The sequence below is a fragment of the Protopterus annectens genome, chromosome 9.part0, assembly GCF_019279795.1.
Source record: "Protopterus annectens isolate FY-2018-M chromosome 9.part0, PAN1.0, whole genome shotgun sequence".
Lineage (NCBI taxonomy): Eukaryota > Metazoa > Chordata > Ceratodontiformes > Protopteridae > Protopterus > Protopterus annectens.
The window spans coordinates 13929572-13946904 of record NC_056743.1 but is presented as its reverse complement, the minus strand read 5'-3'; the positions used below and the strand labels follow the sequence as shown (position 1 = coordinate 13946904).

The window sequence follows — 17333 nt, the reverse complement described above, 5'->3', positions numbered from 1 at the left end:
TCTGCACCTGTTGACTTCTTGCTGGTGTCCTCACCTCCTTCTCCTGCCTCTGTTTTCTCCTTTCCAGTTCATTTTGGGCCTAGCAAGGATCTGTGTAGGTTTTAAATCCAAGTGGACTAGTGACTCAAAAATAATGCAGCATACAATAACTTGAAATGAAGTTTCATTTCTCTACAGATTCTTATGGAAGGAAGAAAAGATTTTGTGTTAGTGTTGGTAAAAAAAAGTTATTATTTATCTAAGCAGTTGTGCCTCCACCCTTTAAGACTTTTCCTTTCCTCCAGAAAATAGAAATAATTTTCTGCTTTAGCTGATATGCCCACAGTTTAATCAGTACAGGTCTTGGCTGTTTCTCAGTCCACAGTTTAATCAGTACAGGTCTTGGCTGTTTCTCAGTCCACAGTTTAATCAGTACAGGTCTTGGCTGTTTCTCAGCCCACAGTTTAATCAGTACAGGTCTTGGCTGTTTCTCAGCCCACAGTTTAATCAGTACAGGTCTTGGCTGTTTCTCAGTCCACAGTTTAATCAGTACAGGTCTTGGCTGTTTCTCAGTCCACAGTTTAATCAGTACAGGCCTTGGCTGTTTCTCAGCCCACAGTTTAATCAGTACAGGCCTTGGCTGTTTCTCAGTCCACAGTTTAATCAGTACAGGTCTTGGCTGTTTCTCAGTCCACAGTTTAATCAGTACAGGCATTGGCTGTTTCTCAGCCCACAGTTTAATCAGTACAGGCCTTGGCTGTTTCTCAGTCCACAGTTTAATCAGTACAGGCCTTGGCTGTTTCTCAGCCCACAGTTTAATCAGTACAGGTCTTGGCTGTTTCTCAGCCCACAGTTTAATCAGTACAGGTCTTGGCTGTTTCTCAGTCCACAGTTTAATCAGTACAGGCCTTGGCTGTTTCTCAGTCCACAGTTTAATCAGTACAGGTCTTGGCTGTTTCTCAGTCCACAGTTTAATCAGTACAGGTCTTGGCTGTTTCTCAGCCCACAGTTTAATCAGTACAGGTCTTGGCTGTTTCTCAGCCCACAGTTTAATCAGTACAGGTCTTGGCTGTTTCTCAGTCCACAGTTTAATCAGTACAGGTCTTGGCTGTTTCTCAGCCCACAGTTTAATCAGTACAGGTCTTGGCTGTTTCTCAGCCCACAGTTTAATCAGTACAGGTCTTGGCTGTTTCTCAGTCCACAGTTTAATCAGTACAGATCTTGGCTGTTTCTCAGTCCACAGTTTAATCAGTACAGGTCTTGGCTGTTTCTCAGTCCACAGTTTAATCAGTACAGGTCTTGGCTGTTTCTCAGCCCACAGTTTAATCAGTACAGGCCTTGGCTGTTTCTCAGCCCACAGTTTAATCAGTACAGGTCTTGGCTGTTTCTCAGCCCACAGTTTAATCAGTACAGGTCTTGGCTGTTTCTCAGCCCACAGTTTAATCAGTACAGGTCTTGGCTGTTTCTCAGTCCACAGTTTAATCAGTACAGGTCTTGGCTGTTTCTCAGTCCACAGTTTAATCAGTACAGGTCTTGGCTGTTTCTCAGCCCACAGTTTAATCAGTACAGGCCTTGGCTGTTTCTCAGCCCACAGTTTAATCAGTACAGGTCTTGGCTGTTTCTCAGCCCACAGTTTAATCAGTACAGGTCTTGGCTGTTTCTCAGTCCACAGTTTAATCAGTACAGGTCTTGGCTGTTTCTCAGCCCACAGTTTAATCAGTACAGGTCTTGGCTGTTTCTCAGCCCACAGTTTAATCAGTACAGGTCTTGGCTGTTTCTCAGTCCACAGTTTAATCAGTACAGGTCTTGGCTGTTTCTCAGTCCACAGTTTAATCAGTACAGGTCTTGGCTGTTTCTCAGCCCACAGTTTAATCAGTACAGGTCTTGGCTGTTTCTCAGCCCACAGTTTAATCAGTACAGGCCTTGGCTGTTTCTCAGCCCACAGTTTAATCAGTACAGGTCTTGGCTGTTTCTCAGTCCACAGTTTAATCAGTACAGGTCTTGGCTGTTTCTCAGTCCACAGTTTAATCAGTACAGGTCTTGGCTGTTTCTCAGCCCACAGTTTAATCAGTACAGTTCTTGGCTGTTTCTCAGTCCACAGTTTAATCAGTACAGGTCTTGGCTGTTTCTCAGTCCACAGTTTAATCAGTACAGGCCTTGGCTGTTTCTCAGTCCACAGTTTAATCAGTACAGGTCTTGGCTGTTTCTCAGCCCACAGTTTAATCAGTACAGGCCTTGGCTGTTTCTCAGCCCACAGTTTAATCAGTACAGGTCTTGGCTGTTTCTCAGCCCACAGTTTAATCAGTACAGGTCTTGGCTGTTTCTCAGCCCACAGTTTAATCAGTACAGGCCTTGGCTGTTTCTCAGCCCACAGTTTAATCAGTACAGGTCTTGGCTGTTTCTCAGCCCACAGTTTAATCAGTACAGGTCTTGGCTGTTTCTCAGTCCACAGTTTAATCAGTACAGGTCTTGGCTGTTTCTCAGTCCACAGTTTAATCAGTACAGGTCTTGGCTGTTTCTCAGCCCACAGTTTAATCAGTACAGGTCTTGGCTGTTTCTCAGCCCACAGTTTAATCAGTACAGGCCTTGGCTGTTTCTCAGCCCACAGTTTAATCAGTACAGGTCTTGGCTGTTTCTCAGCCCACAGTTTAATCAGTACAGGTCTTGGCTGTTTCTCAGTCCACAGTTTAATCAGTACAGGTCTTGGCTGTTTCTCAGTCCACAGTTTAATCAGTACAGGTCTTGGCTGTTTCTCAGTCCACAGTTTAATCAGTACAGGTCTTGGCTGTTTCTCAGTCCACAGTTTAATCAGTACAGGTCTTGGCTGTTTCTCAGCCCACAGTTTAATCAGTACAGGTCTTGGCTGTTTCTCAGTCCACAGTTTAATCAGTACAGGTCTTGGCTGTTTCTCAGCCCACAGTTTAATCAGTACAGGTCTTGGCTGTTTCTCAGTCCACAGTTTAATCAGTACAGGTCTTGGCTGTTTCTCAGTCCACAGTTTAATCAGTACAGGTCTTGGCTGTTTCTCAGTCCACAGTTTAATCAGTACAGGTCTTGGCTGTTTCTCAGTCTCAGTTCAGAAACATGTACTCTGTGTGTTGTTGGTGCTTTAATAACGTCAATATGAAATCCAGTCTATGTGCTGAGACAGTTTCCCATAAAGTTCTTACAATCAGTTTGCTTGGGAACAGCTGTAAACCCTAAGCTGTCTCTGCATGACCTATGTTCATCTTCAGACAGTTTCTATGCCCTTTGAAGCTTCACAGTTCATACTCTAAGGATGTGGAGCATGAACTACGCTCATCTTCAGACAGTTTCTGTGCCCTTTGAACCTTCACAGCTCATACTCTAAGGATGTGGAGCATGACCTACGGTCATCTTCAGACAGTTTCTGTGCCCTTTGAACCTTCACAGCTCTTACTCTAAAGACATGGAGCATGACCTACGCTCATCTTCAGACGGTTTCTGTGCCCTTTGAACCTTCACAGCTCATACTCTAAGGACATGGAGCATGACCTACGCTCATCTTCAGACAGTTTCTGTGCCCTTTGAACCTTCACAGCTCATACTCAAAGGACATGGAACATGACATACGCTCATCTTCAGACAGTTTCTGTGCCCTTTGAACCTTCACAGCTCATACTCTAAGGACGCGGAGAAGGTAAAACATGCACGAGATGTAAACAGTTATGGGGCTGCTGGAAGACCATCTTAAGTGGTAGCATTCTGTAAATGCCGGAGTTGGTGTTTGTCTTGTGAAGGATAGTAGGTGGATTTTTGTTAAATCTCTAATGAAAATGTGGAATTTAACTAATCGGGGTGAAATCATCTGTTTTTTTTTCTTCTTTAATCTTCTTTTCAACTGTTTGCACATCAACTATTCCCTCTAAATGCCTAGATAAAACATCATCTGTTTTGTGCAGCATTCTGTTATTTGTCTGTACTCACTCCAGCAGGGCCCAACTTATCTTGGAGATCTCAGACTGCATATGGCCAGCCTTTCTATCTACATTGACTGAAGAGTTTTCTCTTTCAGCTGTCATTACCATCTGCTTTTCCCAACTTTGCCCCACCACACTGTTTTTGCAGTTGATCTAATGCTGCAGAAAACAGATGATGTTTTATCCAGGCATTTAGTGGAAATAGTTGATATGCAAACACTTGAAAAGAAGATAAAAGAAGAAGAAGAAAAAAAAGATGAACAATACAGTTACGGCTGCTGAATCCTACACAAATGCACTCTATAAGCACTTACACGAGTGCATGGATCATCCTATCCCAAACAGAACCAAGACGCTCTCCTCCAAAAAAAGGAAGCCAATCTGTCAGTCCCATCATAAACAAACTCTACAACAGAAGGAAGAAACTGTTGCAAAAGTGAGTAAAATCCCATGAGTAGAGGAGCTCCCTGGTCAGCCTCAGTAAGAAGCTGAGATCCCTTATAAGATCCTCCAAAGCTAGCTAGGAAAACAAAATCGCCACTGATTCTAGGGACAACCACAAAGCATTCTAATGCTATGTCAAGAATCTCAATGGCAACACCCAGATCTGCTGTGAGTTACAGCACAACGGCACAAAAATTACAGAACCAACTGATATTGCCAACATCCTGGCAGATGGGTTCAGTGCTAACTTTACCCACTCTCACCCCCTAAAGGGCCCATATCTATACAGGAAGAATGCAAAGTCCCTGTAATCATAACTACTCAGGTAAAAGCTGCACCCTCTAAAGCCAAAAACACAGCATCCATGGGACCGGACAACATCCCAGGCTTCATTTTACCGAACTTCAAAATGACTTGGCTCCTAAGCACCATGTTCAATCATAGCCTCACATCAGGCTTTGTGCCCACTGAATGGCACACAGCAACAGTTATCCCATTCCACAAAGGGGGAGCCATGACTGATCCTGGGAACTATTGCCCTATTAGCCTGAAGAGCTTGGTCTGTAAGGCCATGGAACATATCATCATGGAGTTCATAAACAAAGGCATTGGTAACCTCCAAACTCTGGAACCCACCCAGTCTGGGTTTGTGAAAGGCAGATCATACCACCTGAACCTGATCAACTTCTTTGAGGCAGTCACCAAAGCAGTAGGCAAGGGTAAGGTGGTTCACACAGCCTATCTTGACCTCGCCAAGGCTTTCGACACCATCCCCCATTCTGGAATTATAGCTAAACTCACTAAACTAGGTATAAATCCCTACATCACAAGATAGGTTGCCAACTGGCTCACTGACAGAACCCACACTGTAAAAGTTGCAGACTCCAAATCTGACTTCAAACCAATGACAAGTGGAGTACCACAGGGTTCAGTCCTGGGACCTCTCCTGTTTGGTATCTAATTCTCTGAAGTACAGGCTAACACAGAAGGCCTTTGGCTAATGAAGTTCACTGATGACTGCAAACTAGGAGCCATAGCTGAGTCCCCAAATGATGTGGACATCCTACAGAAGGGCCTCACTGAGACAGATGCCTGGTGTCAGAGGTATGGCCTCAAGCTCAATACCAAAAAGTGCACTGTCATCCCCTTTGGTAAAAACTCTATACCCATAAACTACCACATAGGCGGCAGTCTACTTAACGCCAAATGTGTGATAAGAGACCTTGGGAGCCAGATGGACAGTAGTCTCTCCTTTGATAATCACATCGCCACACTAGTAAGGAAATCCTTCTATGTGGCACACTTCATCACAAAAGGGGTCTCATCCAGGAAAAAGAGGTCATTGTTCCCCTTTACTTGACACTCATTAGACCCATTATAGAGTACAATGCCCCTTTTGGAATGTACCTCACAAGACATCTGCAGCAGCTGGAAAGGCCACAGAAGTACCTCACAAAAAGGATTACTGGCCTCAAACAGATGCCCTACACTGATCGTCTCAAAAAACTCCAGTTTTACTCTGTAGCATATTGCCTACTCCAAGGTGATCTCTGCCTAACATATAAAGCTATGTCAAACCAGAGCTGTTGGACATGATCTACTTAAAGAAATCCCAATCCCTCTGAGCTACACGCTCTAGGGACCTAAACCTTTTCACCACAAAAACAAGATATGTTGGAGGGATAGATTCCTGTCCCAGAGACTTCCTATACTCTGGAACAAGCTACCCATCTATGTCAAGCAAAGTTTCTCATTAGCACTCTTCAAGAAAAATCTTGATGTGTGGATGGGAAATAGGAACTACACCGCGGGGATCACTTCTGTGGCTCTGCTCGACAGGGGCACAGAAAAATAACTTTCTTGGGTGGCGTAAGCCAGAGAACCTTGTTGGCTAGGTTTACTGAGGACCTTGGGCTGATAGCCTAGTACCTACCTATGAAATCACCCTTTCTTTTCCTTGCTGACCCTCTGGACACTGTAGATACTTCGGCTACAAATTTCTAACACTTTACCATACTTTGCGCACTTTTGCTAGTTTAAACTGTTCACTGCTCAGAGCTCTGTTTTTAGCTATTTACACTAATGCTGCTATCTTAAAACCCCCACTGTGCTGCCCTTTTTGAAAAGCAGATTTGTAATTAAATTATAGATGGAAAAAATAAGGCAGCTCCTTCTTTCCCAGAGCAGATAATTTCATTTCCTGTCATTTCAAATGGCATACATATGCTGACTGCTAAAAATGACTGAAAAGTTTATGCTTCAGAGTTGGCCTATAATTTCTAGCACTACCAAATGCAATTTGTGAAAACATGTTTACTAATTAGATACTATCACTGTAATCCTACAGGGCAAGGCAAGGGATGTTATTTGCAGCACAACTTACCGTTTTCTTTGCACAGCACGAACAGGAAGTCAGCAGCACAGTGTTTGACATCTGTATCAACATGTGTCATGAGGCGCACAAGCTTATTTCTCAGGGTATTCCCTACTTCTGGCCTGTTCTTCACATCCCGAAGTGGTGGAAGGACCTGACAAGCAACAAAATCATCCATTTATAACACAACAGTCAAAACCAATCAAAAATATCTCAAGAAAAAGTATCAGACACACATCTGACCAGAACATTTTTCTGTTATTACACTTACAATTGCTTTACTAATTCATTGCTTTAAAATGTATTTTGATATTTGCTGCTGCATTTTCAGTTACAGTTAATTCTTACAGGCACCTTTTACTATCACATTCAGCCAGTACAGGTAACAGCCAGTTATGGCCAGGTGTGTGGGTCATGTTAGTGACTGGAGCTGTTATTCTGGTGGAAAGAGAGTAAATATTGGAGTTTCTGGGGAACTAGAACTATTGAGTAGAGAAAAATATTTTCCTCTAGACAAGTGAGGAAAGTGAGTACAAGAGCTGTTTTTCTCTAAGCAAGTGAGGAAAGTAAGTACCAAACCTATATATATAAAACAATATACATATACATATATATATATATATATATATATATATATATATATATATATACACACACACACACACACACACACACACACACACACACACACATATATATATATATATATATATATATATATATATATATATAAATTTTGTATTTTGTAATGCATTCCTAGTCTTGGAAGGTTTTTTTATACACACACACACACACACATACATCTTCGGTGACTATGCCACTTTACTACTTGAGTTAAAGGAACCTCAGATGGCAACTGCTGTTGGGGCCGATCCCCACCCTGGCCTGAATGACTTCTAACGCCAAATGTGCCTTTTAAAATGGCAAATATAGCCAGCTATTTAAACTCCATTTCACCTGCAATAAAGCGCGGCAGTTTTCAGCTAAGCAGCTTCATGACTGATGGTCCGAACTTTACAAAATACTACTCATCGTCCGCTTTACTGTCTCACAAGTTACCTTTTTCTGCAGGTTCAAATGCTTCTCGCTTGTACACAGAGTAATAAAGTGGACTTAAGGCGCTGACATTACTATGACTCCAGATTTAAGTCAATGTATTTCATAATAGTAGCAGTTTATTGTAGTTTTATGTTAAGTCAATTATTATAAGAATTGTAACGGGTTTATTTTAAAGTGCACATGGTTTCTTGCTTCGCTGGTCTGTCAACAGTTTAAATTTAGGATTTTGACTTTAAACCAAATGGCTGCAGTTTTTACGCAGCCATGTCTGAATGTGCGACTTTACAAAAATACTACACTTTTGTACAGAAGGACAATGTAGACTGAAAGTGCGGCATTAGCATGACCCACAGTTATGACTCTAGAATTGAGGTTGATTCACAGAGAAGGGCAGCATTTCATTGTATTTTACAGTGAACCTTGCAGAATACTACACTCTGATAGCAGCATTGCACCACTATAGTTATGTGACTGACAGTCTTGTATACACTTTGCCTTTCCAACGATCAATACCCTCTCATGCAAAGCTACTAACAGCAGTTATTTCTACATTAACTACACTCAGCAGGCTTTTACTTTGTGGAAAAAAAAAAAAAAAAAAAAAAAAAAAAAAAAAAAAAAAATGCATTTTATGATCTTTAATTATGCCACTTGCTATTTTAGCCTCTACTGGTAACATTTTTCTAACAGAGTACTGCTTAATCAAGTTTTTCTTTGTTTGCCTCATAAGGTGCTTGGCTCGCAGTTTACAAACCCCCACAGCTTGTTTAACACCTTTTGCTAAGATTGTAAATGCATCATCCTAAAGAAGAGTTTTTTACATGCTAATTACCTATTTTGGCTCCTCATAGGCCGTTCCTGTAATTCCATTGTATGGCTTGTCTACATATACCTGTTTTTTTACATTTGTATTTATTTCTGAAGAAGTTCTTATACAATAAAGAACGAAAGGCCAGATATCTGTTCTGGAGTTCATTTCTTCTCTTTCATTCAATCTAAACACTTGCTTCAACATTTATTGCAGGTGAAATGGAGTTTAAAGAAGCTGGCTATATTTCTGGCCATTTTAAGGGCACATTTGACATTTAAGAAGTCATTCAGGCCAGGCCAGAATTGGAATCCCGGCCCCCAACAGCAGTTGCCATCTGAGTTCCTTTAACTCAAGTAAAGTGGCATATTCACCAAAGAAAAGGTTTAGCTGCTCATTCTCACTGGGGATAGTTTCTGCTTCAAGCACCTTAACTACCATGTCAAATTCATGCATCATTTTGACTGTAACTCATTAAATGCTGTATATGCTGGAACTATGTGTTTTCTTGCCCGAAGTTTCTAGCATAGGTAAAACTGGTAGAAAACTCTCAGGACCACATTAAAAGAACATTGCAGAGCAATCAGAGCTAATGACAAATCCACAATGTTCCTTGCAAAACATTCCATTTCTTGTATGTCTTTCACTGTAAATTTATTTTTTTTTGTTTTTAGAGCAGGTAAACCTTTTCTTCGTGACTATGCCACTTTACTTGAGTTAAAGGAACTCAGATGGCAACTGCTGTTAAATGATTCCACTCCTGGCCTGAATGACTTCTTAAACGTCAAATGTGCCTTAAAATGGCAAATATAGCCAGCTATTTAAACTCCATTTCACCTGCAATAAAGCGGCGGCAGTTTTCAGCTAAGCAGCTTCATGACTGATGGTCCGAACTTTACAAAATAATACTACTCTACCGTCCGCTTCTACTGTCTCACAAGTTACCTTTTCTGCAGGTTCAAATGCTTCTCGTTTGTACAGAGTAATAAAGTGGACTTAAGGCGCGGACATTACTATGACTCCAGATTTAAGTCAATGTATTTCATAATAGTAGCAGTTTATTGTAGTTTTATGTTAAGTCAATTATTATAAGAATTGTAACGGTTTATTTTAAAGTGCACATGGTTTCTTGTTTCCCGTTGGTCTGTCAACAGTTTAAATTTAGGATTTTGACTTTAAACCAAATGGCTGCAGTTTTTACGCAGCCACATGTCTGAATGTGCGCACTTTACAAAATACTACACTTTTGTACAGAAGGACAATGTAGACTGAAAGTGCGGGCATTAGCATGACCCACAGTTATGACTCTAGAATTGAGGTTGATTCACAGAGAAGGGCAGCATTTCATTTTATTTTACAGTGAACCTTTGCAGAATACTACACTCTGATAGCATTGCACCACTTTAGTTATGTGACTGACAGTCTTGTATACACTTTGCCTTTCCAACGAATACACTTCTCATGCAAAGCTACCAACAGCAGTTATTTTCTACATTACTACACTCAGCAGGCTTTACTTTGTGGAAAAAAAAAATGCATTTTTTGATCTTTAATTATGCCACTTGCTATTTTAGCTCTACTGGTAACATTTTTTCTAACAGAGTACTGCTTAATCAAGTTTTTCTTTGTTTGCCTAAGGTGCTTGGCTGCAGTTTACAAACCCCCACAGCTTGTTTAACACCTTGCTAAGATTGTAAATGCATCATCCTAAAGAAGAGTTTTTTACATGCTAATTAGATTTGCCTCATAGGCTGTTCCTGTAATTCCATTGTATGGCTTGTCTACATATACCTGTTTTTTTACATTTGTATTTATTTCTGAAAAAGTTCTTATACAATAAAGAATGAAAGCGCGCTCAGATATCTGTTCTGGAGTTCATTTCTCTTCATTCAATCGAAACACTTGCTTCAATATATTTTTATTATTTTTGTTTTTGCTTTTGTATTAGTTTCGTGTACCGCATTAGACATAGAGCAGAAGTGCTGTGTTTTATATATATATATATATATATATATATATATATATATATATATATATATATATATATATATATATATGGGGGTTGAAAGTAATATATGGCCTTTTCCCCACTGTAGTATGATTCTGGCATTAGTATATATATATATATATATATATATATATATATATATATTAAGGGGGTGTGTCGGGGGGAGAAGCCCCCCACATATGTTGGTTATATATTCTCTTCTGGAAACAGTTATTTATTGCACTTGTAAGTATCAATATTTATAGTTTAAAATGTTTATAATATGTGGGGGGCTATGCTCCCCACACCCCCCTTAATATATATACTAACTCCAGGATCACACTACAGTGGGGAAAAGGTCATATATAACTTTCCACTAAATGAGTTTCAGTCAAATGAGTTTTCAGTGAAGTGGTCTTTCAGTGAAGTGATCCCACTGATTTCATTTTCACTGAAGTGTATTTTCAGTCAAATGCAGTAGACCCATATATATATATATATATATATATATATATATATATATATATATGTGTGTGTGTGTGTGTGTGTGTGTGTGTGTGTACATATAGGTTTACCTTAATTTCGCCAGAAGTAAGTTGTATGATGCAGTGCGGAAGTACAACCTCAAGATTTCAGAAATGTCGACCAACACTGTTGCAAATTCAACATTGGCATTAGCTCATTTAAATTCGGCATTCCAGGTGCAGATCGCAGTACAGCGGGGATCAAGAAATGAACACTTTCCCTTACTGTTGTGCAATCTCGGAGTACATTGTATATATTAATGTATATTAAAGTAGCGGAAATGTCTCCTAACATTCACTGCTGTGCTGAAGTTCGAAAATGGTCAACTTTGGTTTTCCAGATTACCATTTTTGACATTTTGTTTTGGGGATATTTTGAGTTTCGTGATTTAAAGTCACACAATAGTGTGATCATACAACTGCCTTTTAACAAAATGAAGGTATACCATATATCTATATATCTATATATCTATATATCTATATATATATATATATATATATATATGTGTGTGTGTGTGTGTGTGTGTGTGTGTATATATATATATATATATATATATATATATATATATATATATATGTGTATGTATATATATATGTGTGTATGAATTTATTCTGAGTCTGTGAAAGTTTTAAATAGATTTGAGGTTTGAGACCTTTAGTATGCCTTTAAGCAGAAAGAGACTTGTTTTGATGTTATTTTTGAGACCAGAGTAAAAAACTGTTTTTATTTGAGGGCTGTGAATCAAAGACTAATGTTTTTCCATGGAATACCTTTATTTGATTGCAGAAAGCAGAGACTGAAAAACAGTTGTTCAATTCAGAATGGACATTGAAAAAATTAATTGGAAGGTTATTTGAAAGAAAAAATGTCATGTGTTTTTGAAACAGTTAAAATTACTGGTAATAAAGGTGTGCGGAGTAAGGAAGGGAATTTACAGTCTTAGTGAAAGCTGAAATTAATAATATGTGGCTATTCCACGCACCATAAACTCTGAAAGGGTTAGGGGGGGTTTAAAGTATCAGGGTCATCCCAAACATTTTTTTTTGTGTGAATCAAACAGATATTTAGTTACTCGATGCAATAAAATGAAATGTTAATGTGTGCAAATGGAACATAATATTAAAATTGTGTTGGGGAATGTTACAAATGTAAAAAAGGGGACATTTTTGGATGGACTGTCAAGCAAGATAAGTAAGACTAGTGAAAGAAGCGAATTCAGAAAATGGGCTGAGAATATTAATTAGGAAGATGAAGAATAACTGGAAGAAGAAAAAGAAATATATTTGCAATGTGGATGAGCTTTTTCAAGAGGTAGTTATCCCTGATGGCCAAGAAACAACTGGGGAAATTCTGAAAAGTCATCACAGTGAGGTGAGGAACAGTATAGGATAGATATAGTTCCTAGGAAAATTGAACTGGAAAAAGGGTGAGAAATTGGAAGAGGAAATATAAAGTTAAAACTTAAAAAAGGGAGAACAGATATTTTTTAAACTTGTTTCCCTGGAAATAAAGAGAAATCAAATATAGTATGTTTGGACATTTAGTTTATTAAAAAAGTAAGAGTTTGAAAGTTTATGGAAGAGAAAATTTATATGGAATTTGTGGATAGAGAGATGTTTACGATTAGTGTACTATGTGAAAAGGAAAATTATAGATCACATTGTTGTAAAGACAAGAATAATATCAATAGTAGATATAACAATTAAAGTGGTACTACTGAGAATTATACCAGTGTGTGTTTATACAAAAACAGGAGTTTTTTTAATTAATAAAACAATATGTAATAATACACATGGATATAATTACAGCAGGCAATTTCAACTGCAATACAAGACAACAGAAAGGGAAAATGACTAAATACATTCAAAAATTGAAAGAAGTGTTAGGAATGGGACAGAAGAAGATTAAGAAAAAGTTTATTTGATTATGTATTTTTTCAGAAAATGTAAAAGAAATGGAAGTAAGTACTATTAAAGCAGTATATATGGACCATGAGGAAATATTGTCAAGAACAGGTTTAAATGAATACATAATAATTTAAGGAAGGGGGTTAAAAAGTTAAAAAGGGTACATGTGATAAACAGTTTTTAAAATAAAGATAAGATGTTATGGAATCATTATGTAACAACAAGATTTATGTATAAAATATGGAATGAGTTGTGGATTGTAAACAAACAGAAATTCAAGAAAGTGAATATTGCTATGGAAAAAAAAGTATATATAGAAATAATCAAAGTGTGTATAAAAAGGTGGTGAAGAAATGATAAAACTTATGGAGGACAATAAAGAACAATACATGAAAAAAGAAGAAGAAGTTTCACTGTTTGGGTGGGGGGGGGGAGATGTTAGGAAGCAAAATGTGTTGAGAAGAAAGAATTGACCAAACAGAAAAGACAGTGAAAAAAAGATTAAGAAAGAAAAGTTATAAAATCTATTGCAGAATGATATAAGGGTAGTAGACATTATAGTAGGATGGAGTAGGATATGGAGAAGATATCTAAAGAAGGTAGCATAAAAATATTATTTTACAAGAAATGTAATATATTGTGAAAATAATTAATGAAAATAGAATGCCAGGAAAAATGGAACTGATTATACGCACTGTAGACCGAATTCATAAAGAGTGCCTCAAAAAATGTACACTATGTGTACACTTTCTTAACTCAAGAACAGCCCTACCACAATGCCTGTGTAGTCTATTCACTGAGAAAGGTTACACTGTACACTTTGTTGTAATTTTTATGAATCTGTTCATATAACAGTATGGAAGAATATCAAAAAGTACTTAGTAAAATATTGAATTAATGGAATAGAAACTTTCTTAAAGAATATATTTACTGAAATCAATCTGGAAAATTGGAATAAGGAAGACTGAAGTAAATGGAAACTTAGAACTTGGAAGCTATCTTTTAGGGATATGGATATACAATTAAAATAAGTGGGATTTATTTTAATAAAAAGTAAATAGACGTATTAGGAATCACCTTTGGGAGTTAAGGTATGTTTAAAGATCATTGTCAACTCTTTTCAGATGAAATTCAAGAAATAACCACAGTATGAAAATTATTTCAGTTTCAAAAAAGGTTTATGAACATATGAACCTATAATCAATAGTTTTTTTTTTTTGGAAAAATTAGGATATCAAGGCTCAGCAATAGCTTCTCCATAAGAATTGGAAAGAAGGTTGATGCAAATTATTTTCAGTTTTTTGAGAGGGTCTAGATTAAATCCAATGAAAATGGAGTTTGTGTATAATAAAGAGGACAAATGTGGATTGACTTTAAAACTTCTATTTTTTGTTTTTCTTGCTTCTTTAACTTTACATTGGATATTCAGGTCACTTAAAAGAAGGAGAAATGGGCATTTTGGCTGATATAATAAAGGTAAAGTATGAAGATGTTCAAGCAGAAGTGAAATAAAAAGCAAGAAAAAAGGAGAAAGGAGAGTCTGGGAATGCTGTAAAATAAACAAATGGAATATAAACATTAATAAAAGTGAACAAAAAGGGGGGTGGTATGAAGAAAGCACGAGAATTGTTTTTTAAATTGATCTGTGGGAAAATTTTAGACTACAAATCAAGAAAGCAATAGAAGAAAGAAGAATGAGATTTAGAAAGCCTGATGGACTTTTTTGCCAGAATCACCAAAGCAATGGATGGAGGTAAAAAATGGTACAACCACCATACCTCAACTTGACCAAAGCTTTTGACACAACTCCCCACACACACACACACACACAAACAAACACTCAAGGTTGGCAGAAAAGCTAAATAATATCAGAGTAATCCCTATGCCATCCACTGGATTGCCAACAGGCTCACAGATAGGATGCAGGAAATCAAAATACAGAAATTTAAATCTACAAACAGACCAGTAATTAGTGGAGTCGGCCAGAGTTCTGTGTAAATATACAAACAGACCAGTAATTAGTGGAGTCGGCCAGAGTTCTGTGTAAATCTACAAACAGACCAGTAATTAGTGGAGTCGGCCAGAGTTCTGTGTAAATATACAAACAGACCAGTAATTAGTGGAGTCAGCCAGAGTTCTGTGTAAATCTACAAACAGACCAGTAATTAGTGGAGTCGGCCAGAGTTCTGTGTAAATATACAAACAGACCAGTAATTAGTGGAGTCGGCCAGAGTTCTGTGTAAATATACAAACAGACCAGTAATTAGTGGAGTCGGCCAGAGTTCTGCGTAAATCTACAAACAGACAAGTAATTAGTGGAGTCGGCCAGAGTTCTGTGCAAATCTACAAACAGACCAGTAATTAGTGGAGTCGGCCAGAGTTCTGTGTAAATATACGAAAAGACCAGTAATTAGTGGAGTCGGCCAGAGTTCTGTGTAAAGCTACAAACAGACCAGTAATTAGTGGAGTTGGCCAGAGTTCTGTGTAAATATACAAACATACCAGTAATTAGTTGTCGGCCAGAGTTCTGTGTAAATATACAAACAGACCAGTAATTAGTGGAGTCGGCCAGAGTTCTGTGTAAATATACAAACAGACCAGTAATTAGTGGAGTCGGCCAGAGTTCTGTTTAAATATACAAACAGACCAGTAATTAGTGGAGTCGGCCAGAGTTCTGTGTAAATATACAAACAGACCAGTAATTAGTGGAGTCGGCCAGAGTTCTGTGTAAATATACAAACAGACCAGTAATTAGTGGAGTCGGCCAGAGTTCTGTGCTGAAACCTCTCTTGTTTGGCAACTTTTTCTCTGAAGTAAACGCCAAAACTAAAAGGCTATAGTTGACTAAAGATGCAGATGACTGCAACTAGGAGCACTCACTGAATCCCCAAATGACTTGGCCATATTCCAGGAAGGTTTTTCCAAATAAATAACTGGTGCCACAATCATAGACTGAAACTAAATGATAAAGAATGCATTATCATATCCTTTGGGAAGTCATCTATCCCAGGAAGCTACCATAGTGACAATACACCCCCTAACAGCTGACCCAGCTGTTTAGGATTTGAGAATCTATGTGTACAGTGACCTATTGTTCAGCCAACATGTGTTCATTGTTGTGAACAAGTCTTTCTATATTGCACAGTTTATAAACTGTGTCTAGATCTAAGGATGTCATTACACTGAGAACCACCCCAGCTAAAAACACACACTTTACTATAATAAGCCAAAATCCAACCAATCAGCTTTTTACACTGAGATCCACACTCCCTCCAAACTATGGTGCCTCCTACTGACACACAGACCAAGTGTCCAGCTGCAGAACACCCACCCCTCTGCCCCAGGCACTCATGTCCCATTTCTGTGCCCTGCCCATGACCCTTCTTCTGTACGTTAAAAAAAAAAAAAATATATATATATATATATATATATATATATGGTTCTACCTCAGTTAGTCGACACGCCGGAACATCAACATGCAAATCGCGAGCCCCAGAAGATCGACAGTTCAGAAGACCGACGCGACAGGCCCCAGAAGATCGACAGTTCAGAAGACCGACTCGACGGATGAAAGCACCGACGCCGAGGATGCCGACATGGGAAAAGGCTGTGTAAGTATGCGGTAGTGACGGACGTTAGGGTGCGAGTAAGGTAAGTGTGGATATTGACGGTCTGTGGGGATAGGGTTGGGTTAAGTGAGTTAGGATTAGGGAGCGGGTCAGGTAAGTGTGCAGTAGTGATTGTGTTTGGGTTCGGCGGTTAAGTGAGTTAGGTTAGGAGCGGGTCAGGTAAGTGTAGTGATTGTGTTTGGGTTAAGAAGGATAAGTGAGTTAGGTGTAGGAGCGGGTCAGGTAAGTGTGCGTAGTGATTGTGTTAGGGGCGGGATAAGTGAGTTAGGGTTAGGAGCCGGTCAGGTAAGTGTGCGGTAGTGACGGACCTTAGGGTTAGGGTTTGGGTTAGGGTTGTAGGTAGTTGTATATGTGAGGTTTAGTGTGGGTTTGTAGGGATTTTGGTGTGCTTGTGTTGTGTATGTGGTTTTTGGACAGGGAATGTGTTTTGTTTGTTGATTGTTGTGATTGTGGTGTGTGCAGTGTATGGGGTTTCGTGTTTGTGTACCGTCGGTTATTTCGTTGTTGGGCATGTGGGGTTTCGTGTTTTTGTACTATCGGTTATGTGGTTTCGGTGATGGCGTTGTCGGTGTTTTGGGGTTTCGTTTATGTCAGGTAGAACCATATATATATATATATATATATATATATATATATATATATCCTTTCTGCTTTTAAACTGTAGCAAACTGTTGCTACAG

At 38.6% G+C, this 17333-nt stretch overlaps 1 protein-coding gene across 1 annotated transcript in view; it reads right to left on the bottom strand.

Moving 5' to 3' along the window:
* Positions 1-17333, bottom strand: part of LOC122811013 (synembryn-A-like) — a 1010573-nt gene that overhangs the window by 131300 nt on the left and 861940 nt on the right. The window contains exon 7 of the mRNA XM_044082526.1: positions 6748-6892. Within this exon, the coding sequence (XP_043938461.1) occupies positions 6748-6892 (145 nt within the window). The remainder of the gene's footprint in view (positions 1-6747; positions 6893-17333) is intronic.